Here is a 23,350-nt window from a genome sequence, read left to right as displayed (position 1 = left end):
TGAAATGACTGCATGATGCTTGACTGATGGGCCGTTGCATAAAGAGTAGTTTCCACCTCTTCACTGTCAGCCAGTCAGAGTGCTCACTGTAGCTGTCGAGCATTAAGTGTGTTTGGTTTGAAGTTCTGTTTGTTTGTCGGCTATTGATTGAGAACACAGTGACTGGCTGTCCGCACACGTGAATGCATAACATGTTTTTCTCAGTCAAACGTCAGTCTTAGTATTTTATAGCCTCCATGAACCAGTAACTTTTTGTCTTGGTACGTGACGTAAAAGCGTAAATGATGTGCAGGAGCTGCAGAGACTGTAAATCGTTCTAAGGTGGTTCGGTTTGGAGGAGTTCACTGACCACTAGAGCTGGGCGATAGAACGATAACGATATGTATCGCGATATAACTTTTACTCGATAGAGAAATTAAGCTATCGCGATAGACCTCGCCGCTCTTGTCCTCTTAAAATAAAAAAATTAAAAAATTTTTTTAAAAAAAGGTCAGCCAATCCAAACTAAGTAGCACAGAGCCGAACCAATCACAGCCGCAGCGTCACGTCGCGTGACTTGTTCAGCACAAGTGCCAAGCCGCACGTGTGTTTGTTTGGGAAGCAGCCAGCGCGTAATGGAGGAAATGAGTGTGCCGACTAGAAAAATCAACCGAGCGTGACCGAAGAGAAAACAGATGATGGTTCCAATGCCGGAGAGATTGTCGAACGGAAGAGCCATAGAAGTTCCGTAGTGTGAAGGTATTTCGGCTATTTCAAGTCTGACAAAAAACAGAGTAGCGTGCACTGTAAATTGTGCCGAAAGCAAGTCTGGAAATACAATAAACTGGTGCATGCGTCACACTGTGCGCCACGTTATTGTTTCGGTGAAATGAATTTCTACAATACTGTTACTGTTAATTCTACTCTCTGCAGTGTTTAAATGCTTACATATACACACAGTTACTGTCCCTCCACACATACGACTCTGTTCTGCTTCTATGCCGCAGCTTTGTTTACTTTTTCCCACCGAGGCTTCTAGACTTCTGATTGGCCAACATTTCTGCACAGTTAGGAATCTAGCGCCACCTGCTGCTTTGGCATGTTCATAGCAGCGTTTTCCTTCATTTCTGCCTTTATGTGTGGACGGGATTATTTTTTAAAACGAAAACGGAAAATCTCCGTTTTCAAAAATACCCGTGTACGTGTGGACGTAGCCTCAGTCTCTGACTGGAAGCGCTAATTCGTCATTCGGCTTTTGTCAGACTAAAGTAACTGTTAAAACTCAAATTCAAATTTCAAATTCAAATTTTATTTGTCACGTACACAGTCATACACAGTACGATATGTAGTGAAATGCTTGGACAACTGCTCGTGACCTAAAGAGAACAAAAAAGGAAAAGGCTATGAATAAGATAGGAAATAAATATGAAAAATTAAAAAGGGTAAATTTAACTAGGAAGGAATAAAATATAAATTAAGGTTAAAAATGAAATAACTGTACAACACAAATTAGAATGAAGGGTAAATTTAACTGGGAAGAATAAGATAAAGATAAATATATAAATTAAAGTTGAAAATAAAATAACTGTACAACAAAATACACAATATAGAACTATATAAGAATGTATGAAGAAATCTAAATATAAATAAATATATACACACTAACAGCAGCTGTACAAGTATTAACCGGAAATGAAGAATATAGTGACCAGTGTTGTGCAAAACCAAAGTCCAGAAAGTCCAGTGTGTGTGTAAGAACCATATGTGTGGGTCAGTACTGTGTGGTGGTGTGATTGAGAGACCGTATCGCCTGCGGGAAGAAGCTCCTCCTCAGTCTCTCTGTGTTGGTCTTCAGGGAGCGGAATCGCTTTCCTGACCTCAGCAGAGAGAACAGTCTGTTGTTGGGATGGCTGAGGTCCTTCACGATCTTCCTGGCCTTGGTCCAGCACCGCCTGCTGTAGATTGAGTGCAGGTCAGGGAGCTCGGAGCGGATGGTGCGCTCAGCTGACCGCACAACTGACCGCACAAAACTGTTTGAAAAGCTCAGCTATACAACAAGGAGAGATTGAGAATTTCCTTTTAGTTCTCAGTTTATTTGATATTGACAAAGGTTAGTCAGTTTTGTCTGTTCTTCTGTAAAACAAACTAAGATTTATTTTTAGAATTAATATTTTGTTTCTAAGTGGAATTGACAATTTAGTCTGTTTCGTTTGTTCTATTTTGAAACTTAAACGCTTTAGCGGCTGCCTTTTGTGTAGTTTGCAATATTTGCCTTTATTTATCTGAAAAAGTCTCATGTTCCTTAAGTACATCTACCCTGTTGAACTTATTATGGGAAATAAATATTTAAATAAAAACAAGCTGCTGATTATTTCACATTTTACTTGTGAGCAACGGCACATTTAAATCTTACAAATATAGTTATTTGGCTTATATCGTGATAGATATCGTTATCGCCTGAAATGAAAAAAACATATCGTGATATGAAAAAATCTCATATCGCCCAGCTCTACTGACCACTCAGTGAGCACACAGAGCCCAAATCATCACTCCTCCTCCACTGTGCTGACAGCTGCTCTGAGGCCTTTCCTCCGAACGTTCTGCTGTGTATCATAGACAAACATCTCCACTTTGGTCTTGTCTGTTCCAGAAGTTTTGTGCTTTGTTTTTTGCTGTTTACTTGAGTATTGCGTAGTCTGACCTTGGGGTGAATTCGTTGGGGAGTTCTTGCTATAGAATGATGGACTTGTTCTGAAATGACCTCTGAGATGGATGAGCAGCAGCACTTTCTGATGTCTTTCCTTCTTGGTTCTGCCAGGACCTCATCACTTACCGATGATCAGATAATCTAGTGCATTTGATAGACAGCATCTGGCTGCTGCTCACACTCTTTACATCACTAAGGTTGGACTTGTACATTTTCATTCCTTTAAAAAGGACGAGAAAGGCTGAGCGTGTCATGGTCCTGGGTCATTTGACCCAGTGTTTTGCATCTTCCTGTGTTTTGTACTATGATTTATGTATCCAGGGCCTGGAACAAAGAGGGCACAACCATAAATTTAAGTCTTATAAAATCCAACCAGGTAGTTCCGGTGAGCGACAGTCAGTTTATTTACACTGAATAATGAACAGAGAGTCTGAAGAGTTTTCAAAAGTGTGACTCCTTCTGTGGTCCGTGGTGTGAAAGGTGGAAATCCAACACTCGATATTTACAGCAAAGCTCCGCTCCCACAACACACTCCTTACCAGCTTCCTGACAAGACAAGACGTGATGATCAGTTTAGTGTTCACGCCAGGCACGTGCAGAGGGGGTGGAGGGGGCTTGAGCACGTTGGGTGCCCCAAGTGCCCTTTTCTTGAGGCATTTTTTCTTCTATGTGTGTGCGTGTGGAGTCCTGCCTGTGCCCCTCAACAAAAACATTTAACTATTATTCACAATTTTGCTAAATAAAAGGCTTGCATCAGTCACATGATGTCCATTAACCAATGCTCGCCCTTGACAGCAGTGTGTGCCGGTTACGAGCCGGGAAGGAGGTCGTGAAGAGCTACAGGGCTTTTCCCTGCCACATAAATATGGAATATTATAATATTATAATTATGATATTCAAAAAACCGCACACACTGTATATATAATCTGTAAACAGATTATAGATTAGATTTATATTTTAAATATGACAAAATGCTGCAGCAGCAAAATGATTGTATCTCTTTAGTTTAAACATTTAGTCAGATTGCTGCCTGCACAGGGTGGACAGCCAAACAAACTGAATCATCATAAATACATTATTTTATAATTTTTACTTTGTTTATTTTTACTTTATTATCATAGCACTAGGAATAAATGGCCTGTATTTATATAGCGCTTTACTAGTCCCTAAGGACCCCAAAGCGCTTTACACACCCAGTCACGCACACATTCACACACTGGTGATGGCAGCTACATTGTAGCCACAGCCACCCTGGGGCGCACTGACAGAGGCGAGGCTGCCGGACACTGGCGCCACCGGGCCCTCTGACCACCACCAGTAGGCAACGGGTGAAGTGTCTTGCCCAAGGACACAACGACCGAGACTGTTCAAGCCAGGGCTCGAACCGGCAACCTTCCGATTACAAGACGAACTGCCAGTTCTTGAGCTACGATCGCCCAATAAGGGAAGGATTATGGATCAGCACCATGATGCAAACTTGTGGCCATACAGTATATACAGTATTCTGGAGATCACTGCATGTGCGTGTGTGTGTGTGTTTTATGTGTATCGATTTTTTAAAATTATTACTCATGTTATATTATTGTCCAGACATGCCCCGTAAGGACACGAGGAGGAAACAGTGACAGAAGCAGCTGTGTGAGGCTAAAGCAGTGAATCCCTCAGCAGCTGGAGTACAGGACAGGTCACAATAACACACCCATCAGTTGTTGCATCGCAGAGGTATTCAGGTATAAAAACAATAATAAACACAATTTCTTGGTTCTATAACATTTCCTGTCATTACTTTATTATGGATTAGGTGCAAGAGCTGTTAAGTGGGGCGACCGTGGCTCAGGGGGTCAGGAAGCGCATCTGTCGCCGGTTCGATCCCCGGGCTCTCTGTCCTGGTTGTTGTGTCCCTGGGCAAGACACTTTACCCTCCTGCCTACTGGTGTTGGCCAGAGGGGCTGATGGCGCGATATGGCAGCCTGGCTTCTGTCAGTCTGCCCCAGGGCAGCTGTGGCTACAACTGTAGCTGCCTCCACCAGTGTGTGGATGAATAGTGGCATTGTAAAATGCTTTGGGTGCCTAGAAAAGCGCTGTATAAATCCAGTCCATCATTATTATTATTAAGTGTGGATAATTAAATAATAGCAGATTGTGCCTCGTTCTCAGGTGGACAGCAAGTGGAGAGTGAAAGACCAGAGAAGGAGATGGAAGGAGGAAGACTGTGATTCACAGGCAGAGCCTAGTTTGTTTTCTCACAATTTTCTTTCATATTTTTTCTGTTGTCTTATGGTTTTATGTGCATAAAGCAAAGAAGAAACCTTGTTTATAAGTTAGGAAGCAGTGGAAGGTGATGACATCTCTTTGATATTTCCTGGGAAAAGCTTTGATCTGGATGGTCTCTGATCAGTGCTGGAAACTAGACTCATTCATTTCCATGGAAGAAGGACTCTTCCATGGAAAGTGCGTTTAATGGCCAAGTACATGCACAAACACATACAAGGAATTTGGTTCCAGTAGATGGTGACTCTCAAGCACAGCAATGTAAATCACAACAATATGTAAAGGACACAACACACACACACACACACACACACACACACACACACACACACACACACACACACACACACACACACACACACACACACACAAAAGTGTATTTAGGTCATTAAAAGCATTAAAATGTTAGTAATGTTTTGGCATGAGATGAAGATGACTTTCACTTCCTGCAGACCTTCATATCCCCGGCTGTGGGACTCATATTTGCCTTCACGATCAATAGATTTCTGCCCTGCTGTCAGACCCTCGCTTTGGCCCCAGCTGATTCTGGCGTCACGCACTGAGGCGGTCTCCCTGTGCGTGAGGCCAGCTCCTCTCTTTCACTGCTCCTACATGCTGATTGATGCTGTTAAGGTTTTGTGGTCGTATGGTTCTGGTTAGTGATGTTAGAGGGGTGTGATGGTACAACCCTCAACCTCCACCAATGGAATTATGGGCAGGGCTCAACACCCATTTTCAGGGATCTCGCTATAAAGCCGGGTTTGTACATCCTGGCTTCTGTTCTTTAATTTAACTGAGAGCGATTAAACTGCGCTGCTGCTTTTTGGAGACTTTGAATAAATCATGAGGTAAGTAAACAACATTATTTTTCTTTCTTTTTTTAAAAAATTATGTAATTTCATTAATTGGCAGATTTAAAATCATGTATGAATTGAGTGTCATCCTGATAAATTACAAGTTTTCAAAGACTTATATTACACATTACAGCACTCTTATTACGACTGGATAACTTTATGCTTTAAACCACTTAATACTAAACCTCAGCTTCTTTGTAGACCGATGAATCTATGAATGAATTATCAATGAAATATTAACCTGTGAATGCGGTCACTTTCATTTATTACAATCTTGAACAGAAAAGCTTTGAAAGTTAAAGTGTAATCCAGCAAAAGAGATCAAAATCTGAGCAGATCAATAATTCACGTTGATGAGGAAAATATATAAATTGTTTCTTGTTTTTTCTTTTTTTACGCACAAAACCTAAAGTTTACAAATTTTTTTTTTTTGTACCTCAGGAAAAAGATTTTTTTCACAATGTAGGTGAGACCATTAACAACTGTTACAGTATATATAGTATAGTACATATATATATATATATATATATGAGTGTGTGTGTGTGTGTGTGTGTGTATATATATATATATATTCGTTTTTAAAAAAAAAAAAAACCCCATAGATAATACTGATGTATGAAGGTTGTCGGTGGAAGATTTTTAGTATTTCTAGTATTTTATTTTAGTATTTTCCAAACACAAAGTTCACACAGCTGGAAGTAAGCAGGAGTAATCAGGCCCAATAAACACCAAGAACCCCCCTCCCCCCCCTTTTTTTGGAGCCCTTTGTTCATATACCGGAGATGACGGAGCCAAATTAAAGAAATGAAAACAGAATTGAACAATTAAATAAACTAAATGTATTTAATAGAAAGGAACTAAATGCATCAACATCAGAAGGCGAACCCAAAGGCCCAGATTAATTCATTTATTCTATTTCATTGGACTCAACTTATGTCATTGTACTAAAAACACAAAGAGCAATTAAATGCATAAAAAATACAAATAAAGATTCTAATTAATCTAATTAATGTAAAATGTTCGTATTCATTTGAATTAATTTTTGTGGTGATTTAATTGTTTTTAAAATAAATTTTTAATTTGACATACTTTATGTATTAATTGGTAAATGTATGTATGCATGTATGTATTTATATATTATTAGTTGTTGGTGACTGCACCATCACAAACACTCAGAGCTCTCTCTTTAGTAAATACCTAAACAAATAAATAAATAGAAATAAATAAACATTCTATAATGCAGAGGAATCACTGATGATGAAATCAGTCATAATAAAATAAACAAAGGAACTAATGAATTTATAGAATTAGGATTTTTCTGCGTTGGTATTTATATGCATTTGTATCAATTTACATATTTACAGAAACTGGGAAAAATAAATAAAAATACATACGTTTACATTAAATAAATATATTAATAAATATGTCTGTAATACAGTTACAGATATAAATATGATAAATATCAATACATATTTTTATATATTTAATATATAAATATTGTATATGAAATTGACACCTCTGCAATCTAGGAGAGTATAGATACAAAGTACGGCACATTACAAGACTGAGTCTGATTAAATGAATCATTTGTTAATCCTGTGCTGGACTCTTTAGTTCCAGGATGGAGACCAAGTCTTACATGGTTCAGATGAACGGGAATGGAGTTTGTGGCAAAACTACGGTAAATGGAAAAACCCTAAATGAAAATGGAGTGAACAGAAACGGGGTGCACGGGAATGGCGTCCACCATGTCAACATCAAAGGCGCCTTATACCCGATCAAATCTAAGAGCCGGAGGCAGAGGTGGGAGGTGAAGCCTTCGGAGATGGCTAACAACACGCTCAACCCCATCAGGGCCATCGTGGATGGGATGAAGCTCACCCCGAACCCGGAAAAACCCATGATCGCACTTTCGATCGGTGAGGAGATTCCTCGTAAAATTCCCTTTAGATTTGGGGGTTTGCATCATGCTTATTCTTTGTTTTTTCTAACTGCTGATTACCTTCACCTTTGCTCCTCAGGGGATCCCACCGTGTTTGGAAACCTGCCCACCGATGGTGCAGTGCTTCAGGCCATGAAGGATGCCATAGACTCCCAAAAATACAACGGCTATGCTCCCTCTGTCGGTGAGCCATCCCTAAAGTGAAATGATGTGAAAAGATAGATGCAAAGATGAATATGTTTTTCTAAGAGCCAGCAAAGCGCAGAAGAAACTGTTGAACATATACAATCATGAATCCTTTCTCTGCGTCCACTGACAGGTTACCTGCAGAGTCGGCAGGCGGTGGCAAACTTCTACAGCTGCCCTGAGGCTCCACTGGAGGCAGAGGTGCTCACTCCTCACACACATTACCGTCTGCCCCTAAATCTGAAATGTGAACTACACTTTTACTAAAAACTCAGTAGCAAATGGCTTTGGCGTCAATCTGCTTGTTACAGTGGATTGTTTTGAGTTCCTGTGTGAAATTAACAGATTCTCCGAACTAAAGAAGACCCTGTCTCTCTTCCAGGATGTGATTCTGACCAGCGGATGCAGTCAGGCCATCGACCTGGCTATCAGTGTGTTGTGCAACCCAGGAGACAATATCCTGGTACCGTGCCCAGGCTTCTCCTTATATAAAACTCTGGCTGTTTCCATGGGCATCGAGGTCAAACTTTACAACCTGCTTGTAAGTGTGGGGACAGTTTCTCTGTTTTTAATGCTGGCCTAAGCACTAAACACTTTTTGGGCTGGAACAGTTATGATTATTACATTTTAGTGGCATCATCTTTTCAAGTACATCAATCATGGGTAAACTCAAATGGATCTGCCACACTCAGCTTATCTGTTATTTCTCCCAGAAAGATTTCACATATTTTAATGACCACATCTCAAAGGAGCAACAGAGCAGGAAACATGTGAATGAGGCTGGTGACGGTGAAGGCTGTGGAACACACAGCATTTATGTTTTCTGTTAACTGGATTCATTTATATCAAAGAATCAGATTTTATGAGCATGTAATTTGTAAAGTTACTAAAGTAAAAGTGGCATGAACATAATATCCAAGTAAAGTAATGATAATAAACACTCATCGGTGCATAAACATGTATTATGATTATTTTCACAGCCGGAGAAGTCGTGGGAGGTTGACCTGCAGCACATGGAGAGCCTGATTGATGAGAGGACTTCCTGTCTAATCATCACCAACCCATCCAACCCGTGTGGCTCTGTTTTCAACAAGAAGCACCTGCAGGAGATCCTCAAAGGTTGGCTGCACTCAGAGTGGGGAAGAATTCCAGTTTTGTAAGCAAACAAACACAACATCTCTCAAACAATTCCATTCTTACTTTGTCCAGTGGCCTCCAGACACTGTGTCCCCATCCTGGCTGATGAGATCTACAGTGATATGGTGAGTGTAGCAGCTGTCGACACAAGCTGCATCTCAGCACAGGTGGGCTTGGCTCGTGCAACACCAGCGAGGCACTTTCTTTTTGTTTTAAACCACAATGACAGTAGATGTTCTGTTCCAATTGGTGGCATTTGCCCTGGCTCTGCATGTGCTGATGTGCGTGCACAACCTCACATCAGCACATGGGGGGGATTAGTGCCTCTGTGCAGGCCAGTGGCCGGGAGGTCAGCAAGGACAAGCAGTGGATAGATAAAGATTTAAAGTGAGACCGCATGCATGTTAAAACATACAGTCCAGTACTAAATATAAAAGGTAAGTCCCACATGTTTCTATTTTATCATTTTGTCATGTTGGTTGTAAAAACTGTAAAAGCCACAAATTGTCACACAAATGTTTTTGGACATTTAAAGCAACTTTTGTCAAAAAGGAGCAAAAACATGTGATTTGAACATTTGAACAAGTATCGAGTGTACACTCACAAAATAGTACTAGCATTGTATAACCAGCACTGCTCCAAAAGGAGTTATGTTGACATTATCTAATAAGTGTATGGTTTGTTCACCTGTGTGGAATATTACATTTCATTCCAATTTACAGCAGTTTTCTCAGGGCACCTTAAATAGTGAGGTAAAGACCCGAGCAATCAGACGATCCTCTCTGAACATCTCTTGGTGATGGTGGGGAGAAAGACCTGCCTTTTAACAGGAACAGACTTCCAGTAGAACTATGCAGCAAAACTGTGGTCTGTTTTTCTAGGCCCAGTGACTTACAGGTTTTCTTTAAAGATTTCAGGTTTGATTAAATGGAATAAAGCTAGAACAGATTTTTGTCTAATAAACAGAATTAAATCATCAGTATATAGTGACAGCTCGGTCTATACTGGACCAGTCACACTGTTTTTCTGAACACGTGGGTGTAATCGTGGAGCTCTTTCAAAAGTTTGATTGCTCATCAGCTTTGCATTATCAGAAACTGTGAAATATTCCTGTTTCTCAAGATTCTTTCAGATATTTTTTTCAAAAGCAAAACTTTTCCAACATATTAAAACCAATCAATGTCTACTGTACATCGAAGGATAATAGGGTCTTAAATATTGTTATATTCAGAACTAAATATGTTATATAAACCTTCCAGTTACAAATCCTTCTCTGCTCATTATCAGCAGTATTGCATTTGCTCATAATAAGAATAATAATGTAACGTAACGTTTATGAGGACAAGCTTATTGTCCTCACATTTGCTAAAATATTTTCTCGCACTTGAAAGTAATAAAATTAGATCTCCGCTCATAAAATGTGAAAAGTTCTTATTCTGCAACTCTTCTTGAAACCGTCAGTGATGCAACACATTTTAACATGCATATCTTATAACAATGAATGTGTGTGTGAATGGGTGAATGACTGAATGTAGTGTAAAGCGCTTTGGGGTCCTTAGGGACTGAGTAAAGCGCTATACAAATGCAGGCCATTTACCATCAGTCTGGGAAAATCTGTACTGGTCAAAGTTTAGTTGAAGGTCATGCAAATATGTCCACAGATAAGCAGACACACTCTCTGGCAGCCATCATATTGTTTGTCAGCTCGCAACAAATGGAGATGAGGCAACAGTGCAGTAATTTTCCACTGAGAATTCAAATTGATCAGCAAGAACACCTTTATTTCCTTTTTATAGGCTATAAGTGCATCATATGCATTTATACTAACTATTATTTTAAAAATGATATGTACATATAGAGTGTTCTACCTCTGACATAAATGGTTCCCGAAATATTTGAACTTACACTCGTTTCTTTCTTTCTTTGTTGCCTCACCTTTATCCTCCAGGCATGTCTCTGCTAAATAAAACTCACGTAGCAGTAGACAGTAACTATGATGCTTTAGCATCTTTTAGTTCGTGGGGGTTCGTTTTGAGGAGTTTCCGATCATCTTTGTCTCAGCTGAAGTTGACAGTTTGGGTCTTGTTCGGATTTATTCCCTCCAGTCCTTTGTTACATCTGAGCTGTTTTGACTTTTGCACTTTACAATGTGTTGGTCTGTCTAATGAGTGCAAACTAAAACAATCGATCGATCAGTCGTTTAAGAGGCATTTAGTACATGCATGCTGCACACTGCATCGTCTGTGATATTTCCTTTGCCATCTTCACACGTTTTCATCTCAGCTCTGGAGTTGAGATGAAGATGTGTGCTTTTGTGGAAAAACACTGGGAGGCCTTGTGTCGCAGTGGACTTGCTGACTCGCCTGCTTGATGATATTAAAGCTGAACAAAAAACAACTTTTGAAAGCTTGTTTTTGTGGGAGCTGTTGTGAGTGTAATAGTTTAAAGTCGGGGTTACTGGGTGCTTCCACAAACCACCTCGCCACCATTGGACCGTTCCATAATGAGCATGTGCAGACCAGAATGACTTTGCACTTTTTTGGCTGCATGTGCTTGCAATTACTGCAGCTGTCTGGTTTTGTTACCGCAGAACCTGGGGAGGAATGGGGGCCGTGTGGTGGGTGGAGACGTGGCCTCAGGGTGCACTGGTGAGGCCTGTTTTTCAGTGAGCGGCGACTGTGAGCTGCAACACCTAGGACGTTTCAGGCAGTGGGTCAGTGCCCCTGCTCCTCACCTCTGTAAGCCCTTCAGTGATAAATTGTGGTTTTATGGGGCACGTCTGCACAGTCTGTGATATCCTAAGACCAAGGAACCACGGAGACCATGTTTAGCTCACAGTTGCTTCTTTATTAAGAGAACCGGGACATGCGCCCCCACAGACTGAAAGCTCCCCAACCACTGTTGCCCCCTGGTGGACAAATCCTTGCCACAACATAACATTCCTCCCCCCTTAAACTGGAACTACTCTGTAGTTTTAATCACTACAGAAAATACCCATAACCAAAAACTTCACCTTTATAAAAAAAATGCAACAACCCCGTCCCCAGCCTTTATTGAAATTTCACTCCGGAATAGTGAACCTTTAGTCCAACAGTCTTAGGTTAACCTATAACAGTTCACCGTAATCACGGCACAAAGTCTCTCAGGTGCTCCGGCTTTCTCTTGGTCCTTTGCGATCGCCGTAACCCAGTGGCAGGTGATTCCAGCGAATCACTACTCTCCATATGTGGCTTCACCACTGGTGTAACTTGCACCTCTATGTGTCTCTCATCCTCGTCTCCTGTCTCAGCGCTGATGTTTGGGGCTGCCTTTGGGGGCTCGCCTGGGTGGCCTTCAGGCATTCCTGCTGCCAGGCACGGCTCCAGGCGGGCAAACAGCTGATCGACGTGACGCCTCACCACTGTCCCATTGCCCAGCATCACCAAGTAGGAAACAGGCCCCGTCATCTCCTGTATAAGTCCTGGTATCCATTTGGGTCCTCTGCCATAGTTTCTGGTATATACTGTGTCTCCAATAACAAACATGCGTTCCTTGGCATGTCTATCATGATACCGTCTTTGGCTATCTTGTTTTGCTGTCACTTTTTGTTTCAAGTCAGGGTGTATGAGATCAAGAGTACACCTCAACTTCCGGCCCATCATCAACTCAGCGGGAGACTTCCCTGTTGTGGACTGTGGTGTGATTCTGTAACTAAACAGAGCCCTGTTTAACTTGGTTGCCAGTGTGTCTCCAGTACTCTTTTTCATGAGTTCTTTGAACGTTTGCACTGCTCTTTCTGCTAACCCATTGGAGGCGGGGTGATATGGAGCGGAGGTGACGTGAGTGATTCCGTTCTTTGCCATGAACTCTTTAGTTTGTGCACTTACAAAACACTGGGCATTATCTGAGACCACCATCTCAGGAAGGCCGTGCGTGCTGAAACAATTTCTCAGGCAGTCTATGGTTGCAGCTGCTGTAGCGGATGGAACTGTATACACATCTAACCATTTGGAGTGGGCGTCCACTATTACTAAGAACATTTTACCCAAAAACGGGCCAGCATAATCGATATGTATCCTTCTCCAGGGCTTTTCTGGCCACTCCCAGGGGTGTAGCGGTGCCTCTTGTGGCCTGTGTCTATGTTCTTGACATGTACTGCAGGACCTCACCTTGTCTTCAATGTCATTCTCCATATGCGGCCACCACATGTAGCTTCTGGCCAGGCCCTTCATGCGGCTCATTCCTGGGTGTGACTGATGTAGCTGTTCCAAAAGGGGGCGTCGACCTCGTTCTGGTATCACCACCCTCGCCCCCCACAGCACACACCCATCCTGCACACTCAGCTCCTGTTGTCTCTGTCTGTAGGGCTGAAAATTAGGATGCTGCGTAGTGGGCCATCCTCTCATAGCATACTCACGCACTCTGGAGAGTATGGGATCTTTGGTTGTCCATCTTTGCAGCTGCTCAGATGTCATCACGCCCTCCTGGTCCTGATCTACCATCAACACTTGGTCCTCAGCTGCCACCTCTTTAGGGAGGTTCTCTGGAAGAGGGAGACGACTCAGACCATCAGCATTACTGTTATTTTTGCCTTCTCTGTATTTAATGACATACTCATAGGCTCTTAATAACACTGCCCATCGCATGATCCTCTGTGACGCCATCTGAGGGACGGCCTTCAACTCATGGAACAAACTTATCAATGGCTTATGATCCGTGATAATCATGAACTTCCTGCCGTACAGGTACTTATGAAAATACTGTACACCAAATATCACAGCCAATCCTTCTTTATCCAGCTGTGAGTAGTTCTTTTCTGCTGCATTCAGGGTACGCGATGCAAACCCAATGGGTTTTTCCTGACCATCTGGCATGCGGTGAGCTAGTACTGCTCCCACTCCATAGGGGGACGCATCGCAAGAAAGAATTAAATCCTTTTGCTCATCATAGTGTACCAATACACTGCTTGACTGCAACAGTTCCTTTGATTTGCCGAAAACCTTCTCCTGTGCTGGTCCCCAACACCATGGTTCCCCCTTTCTCAGAAGCTTGTGCAGTGGGGCCAACAGTGTGGACAAGTTTGGCAAGAACTTATTATAGAAGTTCAACAACCCCAAATAAGCTTTGAGCTCTGTCACTGATTTTGGGGGTGGCGCCTCCTGCACTGCTTTCACTTTTGCCGGCACTGGATGTAAACCGGTCTTATCCACCCGATGTCCTAAAAATGTCACTTCCTTCTCCATGAATTGACATTTGCTCCTTTTTAAGCGCAGGCCCGCCTCCTCCAAGCGCTGCAGCACTCCCTCCAGTGTTTGAAGATGTTCTTTGTCATTCTTTCCCGTCAGGATGATGTCATCCAGATACACTGCGACATTGGTCAGACCTTGCAACACACTCTCCATGGTGCGCTGAAAAATGGCAGGACTTGAACTCACACCAAATGGCAACCTGGTGTATGTAAACAAACCCTTGTGTGTGTTCACTGTGACATACTTTCTAGATTCCTCATCAAGTACAACCTGTTGATATGCGTGACTCATATCTAACTTGGTGTATTTTTCTCCTCCCGCCAGCCCCGCTATCATGTCCTCCATTCGTGGAATGGGGTATTGTTCTACAGGCGACACCTTGTTAACAGTCAGTTTGTAGTCACCACAAATTCTGGCGCTGGAGTCTGGCTTTAGTATGGGTACAATGGGTGCGGCCCACTCTGAGAATTTCACTGGTTGGATGATTTTCTCCTCCAACAGTCTCTCCAGTTCCTGCTCCACTTTCTTTTTCATAGCAAACGGAACTGATCGGGGCTTATAGAAGCACGGTTTGGCATCACTGGCTACATGTATCTTTGCTGCAAACCCCTTCAGCGTTCCCAACTCATCCTTAAACACTGTTTCATGTCTGGCCAGTATCCGCTGTAAGGCATCCTCTCCGCCTTCGATCTTATGTACAGGTTGCCAGTCTAATTGGAGGGCCTTAATCCATCCCCGACCCATCAAACTAGTTCCAGCCCCTTCAACCACCACCACATCCAGTGTTTTCTTACTGTCTCTGAATTCCACCTGCACTTGGGCTGCTCCCCACACGGGTACCTTGTGGCCTCCATACGTTCTCAGTTTGATTCCACACTTGCTTACTTTGGGCGCCTTACTGCCTTCAAAAAGTTTTTTAAATGACTCCTTCGACATGATAGTGTAACCACAGCCTGTGTCTACTTCAAATGTCACATTCTGTCCATTTACTTTTAGCTTCTGTCTGATGGGTTCTTCCCTTGGGATGCTAATCTCCTCATGCACATTATACATAGTCACACTTGCCTTTATGTGGTGCATTTCAGCTCCTTCTTCCTCACTCTCCACATTCTCCTCTTCCAAGAAATGGGCTTGTTTACCTTGTCTGCCACGCCCTCCTTTTTGTTCCATTTTCATTCGGCAAACCCTTTTTATGTGTCCCACCTTTCCACAGTTGTGGCATTTTTCTGAAACAAACCTGCAGTCCTTGGCCACATGATTTAGTCCTCCACATCTGTAGCACTTCCTGACAACCTGTTGTGACGTCGAGCCGCCGTCCTCCATCTTGTTCACGGCTCCTAATCCTTTAGTGAATCGCGACTGTTCTGTCATGCTCTTCAAATCCACAATGTCTCTGTTAGCAGCCTCCATTGCTTGAGCAAACTTCAGCGCCTTTTCAAATGTTAGCGAATCCTCTGCTAACAATCTGCGCTGTATTCTGTCGTCGCTTATTCCACATACTAAACGATCCCGCAGCATCACCGTCAGGGAGTCACCAAAGTTACAGTCCTGTGCGAGCTTCCTCAGCTCCGCTACATAATCGCCCACACTTTCCTCCGGCCTTCTATTCCGCTCGCTTCTTCTCCTCCTCCTTAATATCATTCGCCACAAAGAAGTAATCCAAAATCTCACAATATTCCTCCCAGGATTGCAGCTCGCTGTCGAACGGTGCCACCGAGCCCAAAGTGGTAGCCATTATTCCACACTGAGGGTTACGCTCCACTTCCCACAGATGCTAGCGCTGTACCACTTGCCAACCTCAGTTCATAAGTCACTTAGCACGGTGTAACTTCACAGCAAAACCTGGCTTTTACCCTCGTCGCCATATGTGATATCCTAAGACCAAGGAACCACGGAGACCATGTTTAGCTCACAGTTGCTTCTTTATTAAGAGAACCGGGGCATGCGCCCCCACAGACTGAAAGCTCCCCAACCACTGTTGCCCCCTGGTGGACAAATCCTTGCCACAACATAACAGTCAACATGCTCTCTGTGGAGATGTTTGACCTGCCTATGAGTCACAGTTATAAGCCATGCACACAGCTGCACATGCATTCACTCCATTGTCTCCATCAAGCTTTTCATTGCATCTATGTTGATCAATGCTTTACATTTGTCCTCCTCTTGATCTGAGAGGCGTTTAAGACATTTGTGCCAGTAGAGCTGGGCGATAGAACGATAACGATATGTATCGCGATATAACTTTTACTCGATAGAGAAATTAAGCTATCGCGATAGACCTCGCCGCTCTTGTCCTCTTAAAATTAAAAAATTAAAAAAATTTTTTAAAAAAAGGTCAGCCAATCCAAACTAAGTAGCGCAGAGCCGAACCAATCACAGCCGCAGCGTCACGTTGCGTGACTTGTTCAGCACAAGTGCCAAGCCGCACGTGTGTTTGTTTGGGAAGCAGCCAGCGCGTAATGGAGGAAATGAGTGTGCCGACTAGAAAAATCAACCGAGCGTGACCGAAGAGAAAACAGATGATGGTTCCAATGCCGGAGAGATTGTCGAACGGAAGAGCCATAGAAGTTCCGTAGGGTGAAGGTATTTCGGCTATTTCAAGTCTGACAAAAAACAGAGTAGCGTGCACTGTAAATTGTGCCGAAAGCAAGTCTGGAAATACAATAAACTGGTGCATGCGTCACACTGTGCGCCACGTTATTGTTTCGGTGAAATGAATTTCTACAATACTGTTACTGTTAATTCTACTCTCTGCAGTGTTTAAATGCTTACATATATACACACAGTTACTGTCCCTCCACACATACGACTCTGTTCTGCTTCTATGCCCCAGCTTTGTTTACTTTTTCCCACCGAGGCTTCTAGACTTCTGATTGGCCAACATTTCTGCACGGTTAGGAATCTAGCGCCACCTGCTGCTTTGGCATGTTCATAGCAGCGTTTTCCTTCATTTCTGCCTTTATGTGTGGACGGGATTATTTTTTAAAACGAAAACGGAAAATCTCCGTTTTCAAAAATACCCGTGTACGTGTGGACGTAGCCTCAGTCTCTGACTGGAAGCACTAATTCGTCATTCGGCTTTTGTCAGACTAAAGTAACTGTTAAAACTCAAATTCAAATTTCAAATTCAAATTTTATTTGTCACGTACACAGTCATACACAGTACGATATGTAGTGAAATGCTTGGACAACTGCTCGTGACCTAAAGAAAACAAAAAAGGAAAAGGCTATGAATAAGATAGGAAATAAATATGAAAAATTAAAAAGGGTAAATTTAACTAGGAAGGAATAAAATATAAATTAAGGTTAAAAATGAAATAACTGTACAACACAAATTAGAATGAAGGGTAAATTTAACTGGGAAGAATAAGATAAAATATATAAATTAAAGTTGAAAATAAAATAACTGTACAACAAAATACACAATATAGAACTATATAAGAATGTATGAAGAAATCTAAATATAAATAAATATATACACACTAACAGCAGCTGTACAAGTATTAACCGGAAATGAAGAATATAGTGACCAGTGTTGTGCAAAACCAAAGTCCAGAAAGTCCAGTGTGTGTGTAAGAACCATATGTGTGGGTCAGTACTGTGTGGTGGTGTGATTGAGAGACCGTATCGCCTGCGGGAAGAAGCTCCTCCTCAGTCCCTCTGTGTTGGTCTTCAGGGAGCGGAATCGCTTTCCTGACCTCAACAGAGAGAACAGTCTGTTGTTGGGATGGCTGAGGTCCTTCACCATCTTCCTGGCCTTGGTCCAGCACCGCCTGCTGTAGATTGAGTGCAGGTCAGGGAGCTCGGAGCGGATGGTGCGCTCAGCTGACCGCACAACTGACCGCACAAAACTGTTTGAAAAGCTCAGCTATACAACAAGGAGAGATTGAGAATTTCCTTTTAGTTCTCAGTTTATTTGATATTGACAAAAGTTAGTCAGTTTTGTCTGTTATTCTGTAAAACAAACTAAGATTTATTTTTAGAATTAATATTTTGTTTCTAAGTGGAATTGACAATTTAGTCTGTTTCGTTTGTTCTATTTTGAAACCTAAACGCTTTAGCGGCTGCCTTTTGTGTAGTTTGCAATATTTGCCTTTATTTATCTGAAAAAGTCTCGTGTTCCTTAAGTACATCTACCCTGTTGAACTTATTATGGGAAATAAATATTTAAATAAAAACAAGCTGCTGATTATTTCACATTTTACTTGTGAGCAACGGCACATTTAAATCTTACAAATATAGTTATTTGGCTTATATCGTGATAGATATCGTTATCGCCTGAAATGAAAAAAACATATCGTGATATGAAAAAATCTCATATCGCCCAGCTCTATGTGCCAGAAAACGAGTTATGCAATCACGTTAGTGCTGCTGTTATGTCATTCACTTCAGTCTGGCCAATAGGATGCGGGGTAGTGTCTTTTCTCCATGTCACGCAGCTTTAATAAGAACCAGCTTTCTGTGGGTGAAACGTTTCTCTTTGTGGTTACCTCAGCATCGGCCTCCCTCTTTAACTCTCTTCCTTTTGTTTCTCTCTGGTATTTTTGTGAGACTTTCAGGAAGAAGATTATGCAAGATTATGCAAAAAGTTGATGTAATTGTTGTTTGTGTCTTTTAACACTTTCCTCGCTGCTGTGTTTTACTCTGTAAACAGCTGCTGTCATGCTGTTAGTGAACATGAGGATGAAAGTAGTTCTGACTATACATCGCTGTGTAAATGACAGAAGTTTGTTTCCTCTTCTTTTTAAGGAGGGCATCAGACACAAGTTGAAATGAAGAAAGCATAACTACAGAAATGCTTAATTAATAAATAAGACATCAGCTGATCTCTTTGAGCAAGTGCTCTCTTTGAGCTGCTTCAGTCAGCAATAGTTGCTGTGCATCTGCAACTTGCTTTGCAACCCACCTCCAGCCCTGGGTCTTCCCGTCCTTCCTCTGATCTGCCTGAGAAAGTTTGGTCTCTCTTTAACACCGAGCCTTCGTGTTAATAACATAATTTCAAAATGACCAAGAATTCCTATGATTTTTTTCCGCTTATCTCCAAGCCCTCTCGTTTTTTTCACTGTGGTGTCAGTCTGTGGGAAACCCAAACTGATCCAAACAACAACAGCATGATGATTTTCTCCTTTTAAGTCATATGAATTAAAACGGCTGCACGTCAGTTTGCCTCAATGAAACATCTGTAAACGTCAAATATCTGCATATGTAATATAAAGTTTTTATTCTTGTTTTTGCCCTCAGGTTTTCCCAGGATGCAGTTCTCCTTCAATGGCATCCCTCAGCAGTGATGTTCCCATCCTGTCCTGTGGCGGTTTGGCTAAACGCTGGCTGGTGCCTGGCTGGAGGATGGGATGGATCCTCATCCATGACAGGGATGATATATTTGGAACTGAGGTACTTTTTATTTATTTATTTTACAGTTCCTGATGGGGGAAGCGTTGACCGATTGTTCCAATACTCAAACCCAAACACACAATGATATACAATAATTTGCACATTACATTTACCCGACTGACACGTTTCTTCGTTCAGATTCGACAGGGTCTGGTAAAACTCAGCCAGCGTATTCTGGGAGCCTGCAGCATCGTTCAGGGGGCGCTGGAGCAAATCCTCGACAGCACTCCTCAAAGCTTCTACAACAACACCATCGGCTTCCTTAAGGTAATGGAGAGAAGTTGTTTTAATATATTCCACCTTTATAATTAACTTTGAGTAGCAGTAGCTGACCCTGGTTCCTTTTTTGTTCCTTCAGTCCAGATTCTTGTTGTTATGTCTTAATTCTGTCTGAAATCACATAGTAATGCACATTAATATGCATCACATGACACTGTGTGAACGGTTTATCATCCTTTGCTTCCTCAGTCTAACTCAGAGATTTGCTTCAGCGAGCTGTCCTCAGTCCCCGGCCTGAACCCTGTCATGCCTTCAGGAGCCATGTACATCATGGTGAGTGTTGAACGTGTGGTTTGCATTCAAATTTCTGTGCCATGATCATTTTCTCAGTCACATTTAGTTTACTTAGCATCATCATTTTTGCAGTGAACTGTGCTCTGTGCCCAGGTTATCACATTTTATGGGAAATTTCCACAGTGTCTGGATTTTGCAAATGACTCACACTTAACCATTTAAATGACTTTAAAAATCAGATTTGTGAGTTTAAAACAGAAACTTTACAGAAGCTTTTAGACCTTTAATTCATACTTTGAATGAGGTCTTTGAGCAGCAGTTACAGCTTAGGTAATCTCTACAATATTTATATTTATTTGCATTCATCATTCATCTCCCTGTACCTGCTGCACCCCACAGCACGATGATACCACCGCCGTGCTTCTCTGTGGGGCTAGTGTCAGCAGGTAATGAGTGTATTGGGGTTTATAATGAGTTTAGGCGTGTCCATGTGCAGATGTGAGATGTAGATACATGGACAAAGTGCTTCTACTATGGCAACAAATAGTTACATTATGGCCTTTTGGACAGATTGTCATAGTTTACATTTCTCTTTGCCCATAACATAAAAGTCTGATTGATGGGGTGCTGGTGAGATGGTGGTGCTACCAGCAGGTTCTCCAGGACTTCTGAAACTCTATCAGAGCGACTGTTTGGGCTCCTGGTCACCTTTGTGATCAAGGACCTACCTGCCTGGCTACTCTGTTTGGCCAGACTGACGGATGTAGGAAGAATCCTCATGGTTTTAAATTTCTCCCAAAGTTTGGCCGCTAAGCACCCGGGGACACTGCTGGCAGATTTCTGCTTCACCATAGTTTTATCAAAGAGATAAAGTTTTGGTGACGTGAAATAAAAATCCTGGGATTTGATATCCCATGTGAGAAATTCTCAAGTCTCTCCAGTCAGATGATTAAGGATGATTCAGGCAAATGGAATACAGCTGAGAACACGTCGGAACCACTAAAAGGGTCTGAATACCTTTGAAAATGAAAGATTTCATTGACTGGTGGGAAACTACAAATGAAGCGTGCACACAGTAAAGGAGTCTGAATGATGTCAGCATTCAGAGTTCAGAGGTTAGACCAACCATGGTGTTTACATTTTCCAGATTGGGATCGACATGGATCACTTCCCAGATTTTAAGAACGATGTGGACTTCACCGAACGGCTGGTGACTGAGCAGTCTGTCTTCTGTCTGCCTGCTTCGGTAAGACGCCATCACCTTTCCTCTCACTGCTGATTCGTCGGTCCTCACACCGACATATTTCTAAACTCCATCCTTCCTGACGTTTCACAGGCGTTTGAGTATCCCAACTTCTTCCGCATTGTGGTGACAGTCCCGGAGGAGATGATGCTGGAGGCTTGTGCTCGGATCAGGGAGTTTTGCCAGAGCCACTATCGCCCCCCCAGCCGTGACAGCAATGACCTGGACCAGTAATGCAGGGGCTGTACCAGTCTTACAGCTGTCCCACCACAACATTACCCTGAAATCTTTTTTTCAAAAGCTGCCATGGCAACAAAAAGCATGCAACAGCATATCTAATGGTGTAATTTTTATGTAAACTCTTAAGAAATGAACAAATGTGATATTTATATTTTATACTGACAGCTTGTATTAACCTGTACTTGTATATTTATATACATTGTATTTCACTTACACACCTCTTTGATATAATCTGCAGCTAGCTTCTTTGTTAGCTTATGCTTGCTTTTTTTCCTGAGCTACAAGTAGAGGAAGTGAATGTGTTTGTTTATTTTTATAAGCCTTGTATACTGATAATCACCTCCATACATGAGCTCGATCTATCTATCTATCTATCTATCTATCTATCTATCTATCTATCTATCTATGTAGATAGACGAAGTATAAATATTGTGCATTATTTTCAGACACAGCATTTTGTGCCATTGTTAACAGTTAATATAATAAACTGTACTGACATAACAAGTAAAGGATAAATATTCAATGTTAAAGAAAAATCGCAGAATAAAATATAAACAGAAACAAAATAATCCTCCTCTGATGATTTGAATCAAAAATTTCACATTTGGATTCATTGCTCTATCAGACCTGTTTCCATGATTTCAGTCCAGTTCCTGCGTAACTTTCACAGCCTTTTCTTCCCGTTTCCCTTCTTTAAGAATGGCTTCTCGACAGCCACTCTTCCACGGAGAACGTTTCTGATGAGGCTTCAGTGAACAGTAGATGGAGCAGCTGAACATCCAAATGCATCCCTCAGGTCCTGTCGGGTCTCTGCAGGACGTTTTCCTCATGACTTTCAGATACTGTTTATCTGCTGCAGACAGTATTTTTAGACCCACCAGTCCTCAGTTCAAAGTGTGCTATCTTTGGCATTTTGCAGAGATTCAACTAAAGAAACTGGAACAAATGATATTTTTGCTACAGGCAGTTAGTAACAAAGTGTAAACATACAATTTCAAATTGGTTCTTTGCTAAGTTGTATCTACACAACCCCTTTTCATCCCTTGGGTTCGGAGTATTTTTTATGCAAAATTGATTCATAGATCAGTGTAAATGATTTAACAAAGAAAAACTTTAAAAGAGATTCAGAAAGAGAACTGCTGCTCAACAAGAAAGTCTGTCTGATTCCTAGGAAGCAACATATAAAGAAACGAGGGGTGACTCAAGACTTTTGCACAACTGCAAAGCCAAATACAGTTGATCAGCATCAGTCACTACATGACAGAAACACAAGGTTCATGTGGTTTATCCATAACTTATGAGGCTTATTGAACAAAAACATGTTAAAATGAGGTTTTAATAGTTTCAGTGATCTTCGTTTCTTATCAATTCTTATAAATATTTTGGAGAACTTGTGTTTACAACACAGTGGAACAAATATTAGGACTCATAACATGATCATTTTTTCTTTTCCAGAAGCCGAGTTTTGTCTCTGGATTAAAATATTTTTAAAAATATTTGATGCAAAACAAATGATTACAACAAACAACACACTTCTATATTTAGGGAATAAAAAAGAAAGGATTGACTAGCACTGCTCCAGTAAAATATAAAACTTACATTCATGCAGTTATGAAGCTTAACTTTAGTCCTGGCTTAACTGATTTGCTCAGAAAG

General features: G+C 41.7%; 1 protein-coding gene across 3 annotated transcripts; it reads left to right on the top strand.

Moving 5' to 3' along the window:
* The first annotated feature begins 436 nt into the window (after nucleotides 1-436).
* Nucleotides 437-22,247, top strand: tat (tyrosine aminotransferase). 3 transcript variants are annotated; one of them, XM_080867328.1, is made up of 14 exons: nucleotides 437-738; nucleotides 4,277-4,416; nucleotides 4,844-5,805; nucleotides 7,426-7,730; nucleotides 7,833-7,937; nucleotides 8,073-8,140; nucleotides 8,322-8,480; nucleotides 8,920-9,058; nucleotides 9,149-9,201; nucleotides 19,546-19,698; nucleotides 19,837-19,965; nucleotides 20,167-20,250; nucleotides 21,359-21,457; nucleotides 21,548-22,247. In XM_080867328.1, the coding sequence occupies exons 3-14, from the start codon at nucleotides 5,801-5,803 to the stop codon at nucleotides 21,686-21,688; spliced, it is 1,440 nt and encodes a 479-aa protein (XP_080723454.1). In that variant the 5' UTR covers nucleotides 437-738; nucleotides 4,277-4,416; nucleotides 4,844-5,800; the 3' UTR covers nucleotides 21,689-22,247. The 3 variants fall into 3 exon arrangements, with proteins under 3 accessions (XP_080723454.1, XP_080723456.1, XP_080723455.1); XM_080867330.1 differs by lacking the exon at nucleotides 4,844-5,805; XM_080867329.1 differs by lacking the exons at nucleotides 4,277-4,416; nucleotides 4,844-5,805 and having other exon boundaries at nucleotides 439-738.
* Nucleotides 22,248-23,350: the final 1,103 nt, after the last annotated feature.

The sequence above is a fragment of the Rhamphochromis sp. 'chilingali' genome, assembly GCF_963969265.1.
Source record: "Rhamphochromis sp. 'chilingali' genome assembly, chromosome: 2".
Classification (NCBI taxonomy): domain Eukaryota; kingdom Metazoa; phylum Chordata; class Actinopteri; order Cichliformes; family Cichlidae; genus Rhamphochromis; species Rhamphochromis sp. 'chilingali'.
The sequence above is the reverse complement of the archived record's forward strand: the minus strand, read 5'-3'. Positions and strand labels throughout refer to the sequence as shown.